General features: G+C 46.8%; 1 protein-coding gene across 1 annotated transcript in view; it reads left to right on the top strand.

Annotated features, from left to right (window-relative positions):
* klhl32 (kelch-like family member 32) overlaps positions 1-17625 on the top strand; it is a 60060-nt gene that overhangs the window by 831 nt on the left and 41604 nt on the right. The window contains exon 2 of the mRNA XM_034127339.1: positions 640-767. Coding sequence (XP_033983230.1) covers positions 745-767 — 23 coding nt within the window. The 5' untranslated portion in view covers positions 640-744. The remainder of the gene's footprint in view (positions 1-639; positions 768-17625) is intronic.

Raw genomic sequence — 17625 nt, 5'->3', positions numbered from 1 at the left:
TTTTAGGGGATGGACTCAGGATGGTAAGCTCCTTCTCTCCCTCTTCACTCAGCAGTTGCCTGTGGCCATGCGTCTGAAGGTCACTCATGAACAGATCGATAGCTAGATCTCGCTGAAGTGCAGCCACTTGTACACTTAGCCCTGCCTTGAGGGAGACCACATACATACAAAAGCATTTCTTATCAAATGTTGGGGGACCTGGGGGCGCCTTATTGCACAGCGACTAAGTAGTATTTCAACCATCTAGGATTTCAGTGGTGCTGACCTTTGTCTCCCTCTTGTGCTGCTGGGCATTTTGTCCCTGCAGACAGAGGGGTATCAGATTCAGGTGTGTCACACATTATGTCAAGGTTGTAGCTACACCAAACTGACTTGGTGTAATTTGGACTCCCAGCTTGTTTGTAGAAGTGCTGAGCTTGTTTATTCGTCTTCTCTGATGTCGACCCGCCTGTGGCTGTGACATGAAAAGGCCTTGAAAGAACAGCAATGATAATTGTCAAAGTCAAGAGAAGGGACAAAGTCAGCACTTGGCTTGACGCGCTGTTGCATCTCTTCACACATCGCAGAGGAGGTTGTCACAGTGCGTCTGGGTGGAGTGGATGGTCTGAGTAAAACTGACGTGCTGTTCTGTCCTATCAGGCTGATGCATGTTCCCAGTGAGGAGACGACAGTCCTCAGGAGCCACATAACACCTCCCCTCCACCTCCACCTCCACCTTCATCACATCATCCTATCTCCAGGGGCATGCCTTCTGAACCTAGCCTCAGGTAAGTGGACTGGTCCGTCAAAAACATTCCACACATGCTTGATAAAGGCTCATGGAACCAGTTGAAAAAATCCTCAAGTAGCAGTTATGCACTGAAAAATCAAAAGACTATTTCATCACACTGCTTAGGGGACAGAGTGCAGTATTATTTATTCTAGCCTGAAGAAGATCCATGTAAGATCAATATTGTGCTCAATAAAGATGTTCCCAGTGTACAGGCTTCACTGGATTTGGATTTATTGGAGGTTAGAAAAAGGTAAACCCACACGAAGGAGAAAGGCTGCATGCTCTATACTTTTTGTTATTTTCAACAAATCCCATGAGAATCCAACAATGTGTTAGTCCTTTTTCTCAAATCTGGCATGCAGCTTGTCTCTAGCTTGCCTTCTCAAGCCCATTTATTACTACTGAAGGTGCTTTTTAGTGACATATATATTTATAAACTTATCACAAATAGGATTGCAAATCAATAATTAAGAAATATCTGGAATAAAATTAAACAATACGGGTTATTTACTCTGGTTGTTTTAACGCGTGTTAGTTTGCAGATAGACAAACAAACCATTTACCATTTCATTAGCAATCTTTTAATCCATTAATTTGCTAAATAAATCCATTCATTTGTTGAACACATACATTAGGGAATGGGGATGGGAATGTTACGTCATCAACAGCAACTCGCAACTAGCGACTGCAACCTATTGACCTAACCTCTACAGTGTGCGGAGTAGCCGTAACTTTTTCACTTTAAATGCTTTAAACATGGTTGGTAGGCAATATTATGTCACTGGCTATAACAGCCACTCCTATGACCAACGAGCAAAACAAAAAAAGGAGCATGAGTGACATATTATACTTCTGAAATACAGGCACACAAACCACTACACTGGGAATATTATTTAAAAAAGGAAATATTGCAGAATACATACATATACTGGGAGATTAATTATGCTTGATATGCCGACGTTTTGTTTGCACTCAGTAAGCGTTATATTAGTTATCTTACTTCTGTCAGGAGAACTCTATAGTTGTCAATAAACCTGTATAGATTTGAAGGTCATATATCCCCCCATTTGTAAACTTGACATGGGCCTAAAAATGTAATATTTTTAAATTGCCGAAAGGTGTAAACACTAACTCCAAACACCAGAGAGGCGCTAAAATCAGTTAAAGTGAACAGTCCGTCCTTCTCTTAATTGATATGGTTGGATGTCATCAATAAACTTTTTTTTTAATAACGCTCCTCTGATTTGCCTAGACTCGAGCTTCTCTTTGTACGGGCATTTATATTTTGAGCCTACTTTTTTCGATTTTGGATGCAAAATCGCAGACAAATGACCGGGAAACGCTGATATGTATATGCACTGCAGCTCCCATTTCCTAGATGAAATGGGTCATGTGGTGAGTTAGCTTAAATAAGATTAAATAAGGTAACATAAGATACGATAAGCCTTTATTTATCCCCCGAGGAAAAGCTCAGGTGTTGTAGCAGGCAGAAAGAACATATACAATAATTAGCTACACAGAGTAGTGAAAGACAAAGTTGAGAGGTACTAAGTGACAAGCTACATTGACAAGCTAGCTAACTAGCTGCACGTTAAATAAAGTACTCGAGAAATGTGTTGGCTTTGGGCTGTAAAGAAATGCTTTACAAAAAGGAATTCATAAAAATAGATAAATGAAAACTTCTCAATTAGCATTAGCATGCTTATTCAAGCTAGGTTACATCCCACATCAGATTGCTAGTCAAAACTAGCAGAAGGTTATAAACTGTGTACTTAGCTTTAGGCTACTATCTGGTTGTTTATAAAAAATGTCATAAAATGTAAAACATATTCACTCCAGTAATATTATCCAAATCATAGACCTTTGGCTCAGTTAGTGGAGTAGTGTGGGCTGCACATGTGATGAAGAACACACTGTTCCTGCAGAAGGTTGTACTCTTATCTGTAACCTTTAAGTGATGGAAGAATGTGCTACTGAATGCTATAAGACACTTTAAATTACACATTTGCTTTCAATTGTAGGATTTTTATTTTTGAAATAGTTTAGATTCAAATTCAAAGGTTTTATTGTCATAATTATGCACAAAGCTACAGTGTAGAAATGGCAATGAAATTCTTCTGACCTGAGTCAGTAAGTATTCAAAATTACATTACATTACATTGCATTTAGCTGACGCTTTTATCCAAAGCGACTTACAATAAGTGCATTCGACCAAGAAGATACAAACTTGAAGAAAACAGAATCATATAAGTACAGCAGGTTTCATAGAGCCAAAACATTTCAAGTGCTACTCAACTGGCTTTAGATAAGCCAGTCCTTTATTAGTATATAAGTGCTTTGTTAGTAATTATTTGTTAGTAATTCTATCGCTCGAAGTGGAGTCGAAAGAGATGAGTTTTCAGTCTGCGCCGGAAGATGTGTAAGCTTTCTGCTGTCCTGATTTCAATGGGGAGCTCATTCCACCATTTTGGAGCCAGGATAGCAAACCCACGTGTTTTTGCTGATGGGAACTTGGGTCCCCCTCGCAGTGCTGGTGCAGCGAGCCGTTTGGCTGATGCAGGCTCTTGAGATGTGAGTATTTAGAGCAGCAGAAAAGCATTGATTGACTAAAATCAAGTGCACTTGTTTGTCATATTGATAAAACATGTTACCAAGTGCAATGTTGTAGCTTATTTATTTGTTTTTTTATTGTTTTTGGACGACAGTAGGGTTTCTTTTGGAGTTTTTCCTCTGGCCACTACGAAGGTCTAAAGACAGAGGGTGTTGTATGTTGTACTGTAAAGCCACCTGAGACAAATGTAATTTGTGATATTGGGCTGTATACAAATGTATTGATTGATTAAGCACAGCCGTGAACACACTTGAAGGATATACTGTAAATCACAATTGGCTACACAGGCAACACGTGTTAGAAGTGTCAACCTTTTGATGGTTTTCCTGAGCCATCATATGCAGGACCCCATCTACCCAGTGTTACAGTATTAAATATCAACTGTGCAGTAATGCTGCCTGCTGAAAATGCACACTGCGGCTTTAAAGTGAAACTCCCCCTATTTTATAGATCAAGGTCATTTCTGTAATTATAAGGAGAACTGTGGAGCTTGTGAAAACAGCTGTTTTATGCCTTTGTGGCTTTGACGGATCAAGACATGAGAAAAATGAGGATGATGTCATATTGCTTTTTGCTTGGAGACCACAATTATTTTAATAATCCTTTTTGGCGTCATGTGGAATGATGAGAAAAAAAGGCCACATTTGTTTTGATTGGTTTTAAGTCTTGAGCAAGAATCTAACATCTCATTTTTATCTGTAGTTAAAGTCAGGCTATTTGAGTTGACACCAACTACTTTATTGTGCTCTTTGTTTCCAAAAACAGCCTTTTTCTTTGGATACTATATTCAGTCTTTGGGCACACAAGGCTACTTTTTTTTCCTTCATGAAACATATTGCAATAACAGTAGTCCATGTCCCAAAAAAACTATATATAGTTCAGAGTTCCCGTTAGAATATTTTTTTGCCGGTCAACATGTCCGTTAAAGTTGAAATCTTCCGGACAAAATTAGATAAGTGCCGGTTAAAGGTCTTCTTTGTTATTTATTGAGCTTTAAAACAAATTGATATGATTCGACATTAAACAAACTAATTATAGTAGATTAACTACATTATTCAAAAGTGTACAGTAATTTACAAAAACGCGGGAATAATAAACGGAGCGCTCTCTCCTTCTCCTGACAGCCCGTCAGTATCATGCAGCTCGCGGATCCAGTAATGAGTGACCCGACAGTAAAACTAAACATATCTATAACTAGTTTAGGTAGTTTGAGAGGTAATTAAAATAGCTACGTGTGATTTTCTAACCTGAAGTGTGTTTTGCTCTGCTCGCCGCTGCAGGGGATCATGCAGAGCTGCGTGTCGACTCGTCAGCAGCAGCCGATCTCTCTCTCCTGTCAGATTAGACTTTACTCGCATTTATGTCCATATCGATCAGATCTAGCTAGTTCTAGCTAATGATATGACTACCTGCTTGTTAAAAGACACCTAAACAATAAGCGTCGCTATGCAACCGGATGAGGCCACAAAGTATAGCGCAGCATTATGCATTTGTTTACATGCCCACCGGAACCCCGAGGCATTACCAACAGATCAACGCACAATCAACCCATACAGGACATCTCTTTCTCCACATTAAGTGTTAGACATTAGAATTGACAATTTTTGTCTGTCACATACTCTTTTGTCTGTCACATACTATTCTTGTCTGTCACATAAGTGGCGCAACTGATGCGGTATTGCGCTAAGGGAAAATTATTTTGACCGGACATTTTGACCGGAGAGATTTAGATTTGCCGGACTTCAGCATATTTTACCGGTCATTGTCCGGTAATTACCGGCTAACGGGAACTCTGATATAGTTTCATAATAAAAAAATCACTTTTCAGCCAAAACAGTTGCACAGAATGTCTTCAGATGTGTGTGTAGGCAAGCCTAGGGAACACTTGTCTGCATGATGCATTTGTCTGTACCAATTCAGAAGCCTGCAGGCAACAGGAGCTTTTAAGAGAACATACTTTAATCCAGGTACAATCCATCCAAGGCAAGGCACGGCAAACTAGTAAAAGATGCTTTGGATTTCAATGTTGGAAAAATATCCTAAATATTTTTCTTTTGAAAGTAATCTACCCCTTGAACATCAACCAGTTTTATGAAACTGCATTACTTAACCACTTGAGTAACCCTCTTAAAGGTCCCATGTTATGGCCATTTCTACTGATCATAATTCCATTGTTGAGGTCTACTAGAATAGATTTACATTGTTCAATGTTCCAAAATCACATTGGTTTTCTCATACAGCATCTCTGTATAGTATGTGTATTCACTCTCTGTCATACACGCCTTCTTGGAGCTCCTGCCCCCCCCCTCCCTATGAGCCCACTGTGCTCTGATGTGTGTTTATGTGTTACAATGGCGTTTGTTAGCAACCAGAAAAGGACACCAGTAATGACAAACAGATGAGAATGCTGCGTGGGGTCTGGGTGCCGTGTTGGTGGGACGTTGCGGGGCTCGCTGCTCCGCCCTTTGAGGCTCGAGGAGCGGACAGTGTGAGCTGGATTACTGGTGTCGTTTCCTGGTTGCTGCGTGGGGTCTGCGAGACAGCGAGACACCGCGGAACTCAGCCTGAGCACACACACGTGACGTGAGTGTTTGGCGAACTGTGAGTGGAGATCCACGGAGCCGCGGCTGAGAAAAGATAAGGCTGAGTGAGTGTGTGTGTGTGAGGAGCTCCACAGATTGGTCCATTTGCACCTGGGTATGGTTAGAGTCACTATACTCAGGAAGAAAAAAATCGAAAAAGAGAAATATCCAACGAGGCGTTCTGGGGCAGCATAGACAGGTCTTTTCCGTGTTAGAGTTTTACTCGCTACAGGGTGTATTTTGAGGGTTTGTGACTTTGCAGACCGTTTACATGCAGAAAAAGCTACATAACACACAAGGAGATGGGTAATAACCGGAAAAGCATGACATGGGACCTTTAATGTGCACGTTACATCAACAGCTTCAGAATGATCGAAGTTATAAGATGATCGTTTCATCTTTTTTGTGTAGTCACTATCATCAAGGCATCAAAGGCTTCCACCCATCACACCTCCAATCCCCCGTACAGCTTCTCTGTCCCTGAGTTGCTCAATCCGGTAATTTCCCTTCCTTCTCATCCAGCACAGCATTTTTTTCCTTTTTCTCCCTCGACTCTTCCCTCCGGCAGAGTCCAAATATCAAACAGACAGCCTGACTCATCATTCATCCTACCTCTGGTGGCACATAGTGTGAACACGCACCCACCCACACACACCCATTATTTCCTGTGTGTTAGGCGGCATCCCCATGAAGGTGACAGAGCCGGCCTCCTGGCAGACAGCAGCCTTTAGAGCAGCATCGCAAGTGTAAGGGGACAGAGATATATTTGGGTAGAGAGGGTGCCATGCTGTTGATGAATGGGAGGAATCTGGGTGGGACAGAGGATGGGGTTTGAAAAAAACTACCTTTGCACAATCAGTCAGTCATCAGTCAGTCCTTTACTCCGTAATGTGTCTCATCCACTATACAGAATCGAACTTGAGAACTGTGAGACATACACTAATGGGCAGAAAGTGTTCTTTGTCAGTCTGAGACTCATTTCCAAAAATGCTGCTCTGTCATAAAGATATTAGAGTTACATTGAAGTTAGGACTATTCGACTGATTTCTTAAGAAGACTAGAGGTGATCATCCCTGTGTTCCCGGGGTATATGTGTGTCTAGATATAAAATAACATTGTAAGTGATTCGTAGGGGCATATCTTTGCAGTCCAATTTTCATGATCGTGGTATTTTTGTGTTTTATTATGTTTATTCCTCTGTCCTGTTCTATTTCGTATAGGCTTCGCCCTCTAAGGCTATCGCTATTGGGTAATCCTCTGCGCACCTGCGCAGCACTGAAACACTTGTAGTCCACGCCCACCTGCGAGGTGGGCCCCACCCTCGGACTCACTTCCGGTATAAATAGGAAGGAGGCCCGACAATCTGCTCCCTCTTTTCTTCAGCACCCCGTTACTGAAGCACGAGAGACACTAAGCATTCAACATGAGTACAAAGGGTTGTGTCAGAAGTTGCCCCTCATGTCATGCTGGGTACATCATGAGTTACGACCGGCACGCAATATGCGAATCCTGCCTGGGGTCGGAGCCCGCGTACGCGGCTCTAAACCAGCAGGTGTCGTGTGCCCACTGTGCCCATCTCCCTCCGGCCGACAGGAAGCGCTGAGCGGACGCTCTCGCTGCTGCGGCCGCTCTCGCTGCTGCGGCCGCTCTCGCTGCTGCGGCCGCTCTCGCTGCTGCGGCCGAGGAGGACGATTGGCCCGTCCAGGCCTACGAGGCCCGGACCAGGCCCTCGCGTTCCGGGAGCCGAGTGCCGGGCAGGAGTCGGACGACTCCTACCCCGTCTCCCTCCACGGTTCACCGTTCGGTTCTCCCCTCCCTCCTCTCCTCCGGACGGAGGAGACAGAGTCGGAGCCAGGTGCCAGCCTGGCAACCGAACACGCGGTTCCCTTCTCCGTCACCACAGCGCTGCCGGCGATAGGTGGCATCCTAGGGGAACTGCCGGAGATCATCAGAAAGGCAGCCGCCTGCAGAGATCTCCCCGTTCCCCCAGCTCAGGAGAGGTGTGCTCCGGACGACATGGCCGGAGTATTTTCGCGGGTGCAGACGGTCAGGAGTGACCCGATCTGGCCGCGCCTCCCGGCCATCAGGAGGTACCAGGAGGGGGCGGCGGCGAACCCCAGGACCCTGAAGGCTCCGGTGGCCACATGTGTTCCCCTCAGCAAGGTGGAGGGGTTCACAGATGTTGGGTTTCCGGCCACCCCTCCTCTGGGTGAAGCAGGCCAACATGATTGCCGGACGGCGTCCCACGTTGGCCGCCCCCAGAGACCAGTATGTCGGCCGACCGGGTGCACCAGTGTGCCTTCCAGGCGTCGGCGTCGGCGAACAACATTGCGCTGCTGTCTAACTCGGTGGTGGCGCTGGCAGAGCGGTCTTCAGAAGAGGCGGAGTCAGTTAGTAGACAGCAGGGCTCGCTGCAGAAGCCTGCCGTTTTTAACCTATCGGTTAATAAACTGCAGAGCTCGTGGCATTCCTCTGTCCCAGATATGCCTCCTATACACGGTCATAATAAGCCCACGAGCGCCGTTATAACGCCTCGTGTGGACAGCACTGCACACAGCTCCACTCATCCCCTGAGCGTGTACGCGCCTCATGATGAGAGCCGGAGTGAAACGTAGCGTGTGGAGCAGCCCTTTCGGTCCAGGCCCACGGGCAGCGGCGGCGAGGGCTCTGGCGTGGCTCATCACCATGACGACCACAGCACATCACGAGCATGTACGCCCGCTCTCAGAGTGTTTCTCAGAGTGGCAGCGCATGTGTCTGATGGACAGATGGATGAGCAGGCTGATCAGCAGAGGGTACACCCTGCAGTTCGCCTCTCCCCCCCGCAGTTCAATGGGATACGGGAAACACTCCTGTCATCCCAGGAACAGTGTCTTGCGCTCCATTCAGAGCTGCAGGAACTCCTGTTGAAAAGGGCTATTTCCAGGGTTCCTCAAGGGGAAGAAAATCAGGGGTATTACTCCCGCTATTTTCTTGTCCCGAAAAAGACCGGGGGAATGAGACCCATCCTCGATCTGTCAGCATTCAACAGGGCAATAATGAAAAGGCCTTTTCACATGCTGACGATCAAACAGGTGCTAGAGTGTGTTCACCAGGGAGATTGGTTCACCTCCATAGACCTGAAGGATGCATACTTCCACGTGCCAATCATCCCAAAATACAGGAAATTCCTGCGTTTCTCATTCCAGGGAATATCGTACCAGTACAACCATCTGCCGTTCGGTTATTCCCTGGCTCCTCGCACTTTTTCAAAGTGTGTAGAGACGGCGCTGGAGCCGCTACACAGAGAAGGGATGAGAGTACTATTTTACCTTGACGACCTGCTGTTGCTGGCTCGCTCCAGGGAGGAAGTAGCTTTGCAGAAGGTACAGCTCGTATCACATCTGTCAAGGCTGGGTTTCATAGTAAACTGGAGGAAGAGCTGTCCTCTTCCCTCCCAGATTATTACCTATCTGGGTGTGGAATTGAACTCAGCCCGCATGAGAGCGTGACTCTCACAGCAGAGAGTGGAGACACTGACAGCTCTCCTCCGACGCGTCACACCCCGCAGCGTGGTGACAGCCCTCTCCGTGATGCAGCTGCTTGGCATGATGACAGCTGGTCATGTGGTTATCCCCCTGGGTCTCCTTCACATGAGGAGACTCCAGAGGTGGTTTATTCGCCTGTATATCGACCCTGTGCGCCAGAAGAGGCGCATGGTGGCCATTCCTCCTTCCGTGGGTTCAGACTTAACCTATTGGAAAAGTCCCCACGTCCTGTCAGCGGGGGTGCCCCTGGGCAGAGTTACGTCACACATCTCGGTGTTCACTAGGGATGGGTATCGTTTAAAATGTATCGATTCCGATTCCGATTCCGATTCCGGTTCTGCTTATCGATTCCGGTTCTTATCGATTCCCCGTTTTGATTCCAAAATTGTAAAAGAAAGAGGTGAAACGTTTAGATAACAAACATATCTTTATTCTTTTAAGCTTTAACTGACATTTTTACAAATAAGAAATATACATGCAATACAAATGTATTGCACAATAGCTGTGCTTTATTTTAACTGAGCTATGCCTGTGGCAAGCTATTAACTTGCCACAGGCATTACACTGTGCCTTGTCTTTTTCTTTTTTAGTGTAGTGGAGCCTCACTTTAGAGCGTTTACCGCGATCCATCTTTGGTGTTATGAAGTGACTGAGCTCGTGAACTGTCTACAGGAGGGCGGGGGGAGCCTCGCTGCGGGGCAACTGTGGACCTCTGTCGCCTGTCAGTGCAACTTACATGATGCCGTTTAAAAAAATTAAGGGCAGTGCCGGCCGTCAGCGAACCGAGCTGTTGTACGCTTTCCCACCAGTCCCGCTGATCCCTCGGTTCCTGGACCGAGTGCAGGAGGAGCGACTGTCAGTGATCCTAATTGCCCCGGAGCGCACGAGCGCTTCCTGGTTTCCATGCCTACAGCGTACGCTGTCAGGCAGATCATGGGAAATTCCGTGGCGAGGGGACGCTCTCTCACAGGTGGAGGGAGCGATCAGCAGTCACCCAGTGATAGGCCAGCACTTATGGGCATGGCCCCTGAACGGGAACACTTATGGCGCATTTCCACCGCAGGCCTCGCTCGACTTAGTACGTTTTTGGTAGGCCTTGTTAGGCCTTGTTAGGCCCAGCTCACTTTAATGCTGCGCTTCCATTACAGTTTAGGAACTGGGGTAGTATCTATAGTAACGCAGTGTAGGCGGAGCCGTGACGTCATCTTCACTGAGCACCCCACAAAAACAACATCAGCCGTTAGCTGTTAGCACTCAAGCTCACAGCTCCTCATATCTGTTCAGAAACTAGACAAAAGTTAAACAAGTACAAACCACAGACTGTCTGTGTCATGGCGAATACAGTCGCTGGTTTATTTATGTCTGTATAGGCCGTTGTTGTGAGTGTGGACGGTCGGAGCATATATTGCGTTAGCTTAGCCGATCTCCATTTAGACAACGCGCATTTTAAAAGGTTTTTCGCCTGCCGTCTGTCTGCAGACTTGTCAAAGCATTAATTCATGGTTTTTACTATCAGTATGTTGTTACTTCGGCATCATTTTGAAACGTGTATTACAATTAAATCGCGGTCAAATATGTTCATCTTGTTGTAGTTGTAGCCCCCTTGCCAGCGATTCTCTCTCTAGTTTAGCAAACTCAGCCCGACTCAGCCCTGTTTGTTGGCCCCGATAGAACCACGATTTTGTCGGGCCAAAAAAAAGGTGAAAAAGTAGCCCCGGGCCGGAACTAGGCATAGTGGAAACGCAACCAAAAACGGCACCGGCACGACACGGCACGCTTAAACTGCGCTCCGCGCCATGGTGGAAATGCGCCATTAGAGGGACTTGGCCTCTCTCAAGATGTTGTACGTACCATCCAGGGAGCCAGGGCCGCGTCCACCAGAGCGTCCTACACAGCCAAGTGGACAGTGTTCCAGCGTTGGTGTGTAGGAAAAAGCCTGGACCCCACGTGCCCCCTGCCTCACGTGCTGTTGTTCCTCCAGCTGTTGTTGGACAGGAATTTGGCTTTCAACACGATCAAGGTATATGCTGCTGCCATATCATCTTGTCACGTGGGTTTCGGGGCCGGGACGGTGTTTACATTTGCACTGCTGCATCTTGGTCTTCCCCCAGTTCATTTATTCAATTTTATTTGAGGGATGTCTCCCATTCCTCTCTGACACACCCTGTACTGAGTGTCCTGTCAGAGTGAGTGACGTCAGGGATCCAGCTGTGCGCCTCTCACCTGCCTCTCGGCACACAGAGAGCGGCCCTTTTTCCCTCTTATGAGAGGGATGTTAACTTTTTTCCCTCTCTGACACACTTTGTACAAAGTGCTTTGTCAGAGTGAGTGATGTCAGGGATCCAGCTGTGCACTCTCCTGCCTGTCTGCACGCAGAGAGCTGCCCTTGTTCCCCCTCTTTTATCGCTGGACAAAGTGTGACCTTCGTCTATACTTTTTCACAGCGGCAGGTTTGTATTGTTCCCAGCCTTCGTCCCCTCATGGAGAATATTCATGTTATGCTATATTCCAGGGACTGTGATGCGCCATTCGCATGGCGCAATAGGCATGGGTTATTATCTGAGCAGGTGTGTCTGTGCTTCTGGTACCGGGCGGACCCTGTGGGGCGCAGACTACATCATGCTTCACCCTTAACCCAATAGCGATAGCCTTAGAGGGCGAAGCCTATACGAAATAGAACTGAAGTTACCTACGAGTAACTCCAGCTTCTATGAGTATAGGCGTAGCCCTCTAAGTTCTGGGCCCCACTGGCTCCACGAATAGCTGAAGAAAAGCTGTTTTACCTCATTCACACCAACGGTGTTTCAGGGCCGGTTCGGAGCTGGAGCTTGAAAAGCACCGGGTTTTCCTGTTCACAACGCAGCGGAGCAGCCTCTTAGCTCCGGAATCCGGTTTGTTTCAAGCACCAAAAAATTGTCCGGCTAGAGCAAAAGCACCGCATACGTCACACTTACGTCGAGGCGGGGGCAGGGGCAGGGGCGGGATCAACTCCTGAACAACAACAAAAAGCCTGCGTTTTATCCAGTTTGTACACAACGATGGAGACACTTAACAAGCAGCAGTGGTCCACTGAACAGACCAGCTACCTACTGGGAATCTGGTCTTCCGAAGAGGTACAGAGGAAGCTGGAGCACAATCGGCCATTGTTGTTGTTGTCGGTGTGAGCTGTGAGGGGTTTCCGCGCGGTTTGGCTTTATGAAGCAGGCACGCAAACGGTTACGTTATGACGCAAACGATGACGCAATGACGCAGCACCAGTCGGACTCTGGGCGGTGTGAAAAGTGCCGGAGCTAAACCGAATAACCTGTTCTGAACCTGAAAAGCTCTAGCACGGAGCTTGAACCGGAGTTGCGTTGGTGTGCATGAGGTATTTGTGTGGGAGCAGATTGTCGGGCCTCCTTCCTATTTATACCGGAAGTGAGTCCGAGGGTGGGGCCCACCTCGCAGGTGGGCGTGGACTATAAGTGTTTCAGTGCTGCGCGGGTGCGCAGGGTATTACCCAATAGCGATAGCCTTAGAGGGCTACGCCTATACTCATAGAAGCTGGGGTTACAGTTGGTAACTTCAGATTCACTTTCTGGTTTAGTGTTTTCCCGCATTTTCTGATAGTCTGCCCCGCCCTGACTCTTTCCACCTGTGTGTAATCCAAGGGTGTAACTTTGGTTTGAGAAGTGGGGGGGACACAAAACAGGGGGTCCTCCGCAATGAAATATTTTCTCAATTTAATTCCATTTCCTGCCTTTCTACAAATATATTAGGGACTATAGTGTTAACAAATCCAAGAAAAATGTGTAGTGTATATAATGAGTCTGCACACTTATCTAGTATCCTATCCATGTGAACCTGTTTTATTTGTGATTACATGCACCCCCGGGAAGATTTGTTTCTTTAAATTGAAGTTGAATGCATCAATCTGGTGCACTTTGAGGGCAACATTAAGAGATTTATGGATACAGTTCTCAACACTCATATGAAACAGAACTGTATATATTTCAATAATCAAAAAGCCAGTAGAATATGCTCACAACCAATAACAAATCATTGATAAACTCCTCTCTCCTATCTTTATCTTACCTAGTCTGCATTTTTTCTTTTTATTTATGCATATTTGACTAATCACTCCCCTTTCAAACTGTGTTTTTTATTTTTGTACTGACCTATAGTACACATTGGAAGGATTTCTTAACTTATTTTATATACAACTATATATTACATAGATGGAAATATTTGTTTACATAGATGACCAAACCGTTTGAGACCCACTGAGATAACTAGACTAAAGTTTACAACCTAATCACTCAGAGAGTCCTTTACCTCCCTGAGCTGACGTTAACTCTCTCAGTCCGACAGGAGAGGACTCTCCCTCTCCTTATTGTTGAAACAGCTTCTAATCTCCGTTAGCTCCGAGCTAGCACCAGATGCTAACAACAACCCCACGTAACTCTCTCAGTCTCTCTCTCTCTCTCTCTCTCTCTCTCTCTCTCTCTCTCTCTCTCTCTCTCTCTCTCTCTCTCTCTCTCTCTCTCTCCTCTCTCTCTCTCTCTCTCTCTATTTCTCTCTCTCTCTCTATCTCAGTCTCTCAAAGTCCGACAGGAAAGAGCTCTCCCTCTCCTTATTGTTGAAACAGCTACTAATCTCCATTAGCTCCGAGCTAGCACCAAATGCTAACAACAACCCCACAACTCTCTATGTCTCTGTCTCTCTCTCTATCTCTCTCTCACAAGATGCGCTCGTGCCACACACACACACAGACGCTCCTCCGTGACGATGACCGGTGGCGTAAAAAACAAAAAAAAAAAGATTAAAAAGTGGGGGGGGACACAAATGGGATTTTGAAAAGTGGGGGGGACATGTCCCCCCTGTCCCCAGTGGAAATTACGCCCATGGTGTAATCACCCTGCTGCCCTTGTGTGTATGCCTGCCCTCTCCAGCTGTGTCTTGTCAAAGTGATTAGTTATGTGTGCTTGTCTTTCCCAGTGCTCTCTGTCAGTTTGTCGTCAATGTTTCTCTGGTGTAGTCCTTGTGTTCACTGTAAATTCCCTCAAGGTTCAAGGTTCAAGGTTCTTTATTGTCAATCTGACATAGCTACAGAGTAATTATGCAGTTGAAAATCTTATGTCACAGGCTTCTCCAACAATGCAACATAATAACATAACATAATAACAATAAGAGCAAGAGCAATACAAAAATAATAATAGTTATAAAAATGAAATAAAGTTATGATGTGGAATAGTGCAGTATGAGTCTATATACAAGTTATTGGAATGATATATATATATTAGGTATTAGATACATTCTACTGAGTAGCAGTTGAATGTTTGAAGTTGTTTCAACAGTTCAATTTTTTAACAGTCTCACTGCCCGCGGGAAGAAACTGTCTCCGAATCTTCTTGTCCTTGCCAGGATGCTGCGGTAACGTCTGCCAGACGGCAACAGAAAGAACAGTTTGTGGCTGGGGTGATGGGGGTCTTTGATAATCCGTAGTGATTTCTTCCTGAGCCGCTGGGAGTAAAGGTCCTCCATGGATGGCAGCTCCGTCCTGGTGATGTGCTGTGCAGTTTTCACCACCCTCTGTAAAGCCTTACGATCGAGGTCGGTGCAGCTGCCGTACCAGGCCGTCATGCTGCCAGTGAGGATACTCTCTATCGTGCACCTGTAGAAGTTGCAGAGTATCCTGGAATCCATTTTGAACCTCCTCAACCTGCGGAGGAAGAAGAGCCGCTGTCGAGCTTTCTTGGTGATGGTGGTGGTGTGAAGAGACCATGTCAGGTCCTCAGTGATGTGGACCCCAAGGAACCTGAAGCTTTTGACTCTCTCCACCGTAGTCCCATTGATGGCGATGGGGGCGTGTCCCTCTCCCTGCTGCTTCCTGTAGTCCACAATCAGCTCCTTTGTTTTGCTGATGTTGAGATGGAGGTTGTTCTCCTGGCACCAAGATGTCAGGTTTTCGACCTCCTCTCTGTATGCCGTCTCGTCATCGTCTGTGATCTGGCCGATGACGGTCGTGTCATCAGCAAACTTCACGATGGTGTTGGAGCTGTGTGTGGCCACGCAGTCGTGGGTGAACAGGGAGTAGAGGAGAGGGCTGAGCACGCAGCCTTGAGGGGCACCGGTGTTGAGAATCAGGGTGGAGGATGTGATATTTCCCACCCGCACTGCCTGGGGTCTGCCCGTCAGGAAGTTCAGGATCCAGTCGCAGAGGGCGCTGTTGAGCCCGAGGTCTCTGAGCTTGATGGCCAGCTTGGAGGGCACAATGGTGTTGAATGCTGAACTGTAGTCAATGAACAGCATTCTCACATATGTGTTCCTGTTCTTCGGGTCCAGGTGTGAGAGGGCAGTGTGGAGGGTGAGGGCTATGGCGTCGTCTGTGGACCTGTTTGCTCTGTAGGCAAACTGCAGGGGGTCCAGAGATTCAGGGAGGGAGGAGGTGATGAATAATTTGACTAACCGCTCAAAGCACTTCATTATGATGGAGGTGAGTGCTACTGGGCGGTAGTCGTTGGGGCAGGTGATGATTGTCTTTTTGGGGACAGGAATGATGGTGGAGTGTTTAAGACATGTGGGGACTACAGACTGCAGCAGGGACCTGTTGAAGATGTCTGTGAACACCTCTGCCAGCTGAACTGCACACACCCTGAGAACACGGCCAGGGATGCCATCAGGTCCAGGAGCCTTGTGTGGGTTAACCCTTTTAAAGGATTTACACACATCTGCCCTATTTAAAACAAAAGGGCAGTGTAGCTCCTGGTCCCTCTGTACCTCCACAGCCTGGCTGCTCTCAAAGCGTGCAAAAAAACTGTTTAGCTCATCTGGGAGAGATGCGCACGCAGACACTCCCGCAGCACCCCCCGCTGCTCCTTTGTAGTCAGTCATTGTCCTTAGTCCCGCCCACATATTCCTAGTGTTACAGCCTTTGAAGTCAGATTCCACCTTCTCTTTGTACTGTCTCTTTGCATTTTTTATTGCTCTCCGGAGATCATACCTAGACTTCCTGTACTCCTCCAAATCTCCCGCTGTGTGCGCGAGAGTGCGCGCTTTCAGTTTGCCGCGCACCTCACCGTTTACCCAGGGCTTTTGATTTGGGAATGTCCGTACAGAAACCTTCGGTACCACGTCATCGATGCATTTCCCAATGTAGCAGATGACAGTGTCCGTGTGTGTGTTGATGTTATTGTCCTCAAACACACTCCAATCCGTGGATGCAAAGCAATCCTGCAGTGCTGAATCTGACTCCTCGCTCCATCGTTGTACTGTCCTTGTTATCGGTCTGTCCCTTTTAAGTTTCTGCTTGTAAGCAGGCAACAACAGTAGTGAGATATGGTCTGATTTGCCGAAGGGAGGGCGAGGGAGAGCCTTATATCCATTCCGGAAAGGGGAATAAACATGGTCCAGTATGTTTCCCCCGCGCGTCGGGAAGTTGATGTGTTGGTAATATTTTGGCAAAACCTTCTTCATGTTGGCGGTGTTGAAATCTCCGGCCACAACGAACGCCGCATCTGGCCGTGAAGTCTCGGTTTTATCAATAAACCCAAACAGCTGATCGAGTGCCGTGTTGTTGTCGGCGAGTGGCTGCGGCGGGATATACACTGCTGTTATCACAACAGATGTGAATTCCCTCGGCAGATGGAAGGCCCGACATGAGATCATGAGGTGCTCTAGATGTGCGGAACAGTCCGATGAAATAATCTTCACATCTGAGCACCAGTTGTTGTTAGTCATTACACACACACCGCCTCCCTTACTTTTCCCCGAGTTTGCAGTCCGGTCCTGACGAAAAATAGAGAATCCATCAGGAACAATGGCGGAGTCCGGGATAGCGGGGTTGAGCCAAGTCTCAGTGAGAATTAACACGTTACAGTTCTTAATGTCCCGTTGAAAAGCAATCCGGCTTCTGAGTTCATCTAGCTTATTTTCAATGGATTGAACATTAGCCAGAAGAATACTCGGAAGAGGGGGCCGATTCTCACGTTTTCTCAGTCTGACCAGCAACCCGGCCCGGCATCCCCGCTTTGTCTTCTTCTTGCGTCTCTCAGGTAGAACAGCAACAGGTAGCCATGGTGAATCTCCATTGTCTGTCGGAGGGTTAATATTGTCCACGAAGTTTCGCAATTGGAAAAGTTCCTCTCTGCTATA

This window comes from Trematomus bernacchii, unplaced genomic scaffold (genome assembly GCF_902827165.1).
Source record: "Trematomus bernacchii unplaced genomic scaffold, fTreBer1.1, whole genome shotgun sequence".
Classification (NCBI taxonomy): domain Eukaryota; kingdom Metazoa; phylum Chordata; class Actinopteri; order Perciformes; family Nototheniidae; genus Trematomus; species Trematomus bernacchii.
This window is presented reverse-complemented; position numbering and strand designations above follow the sequence as displayed.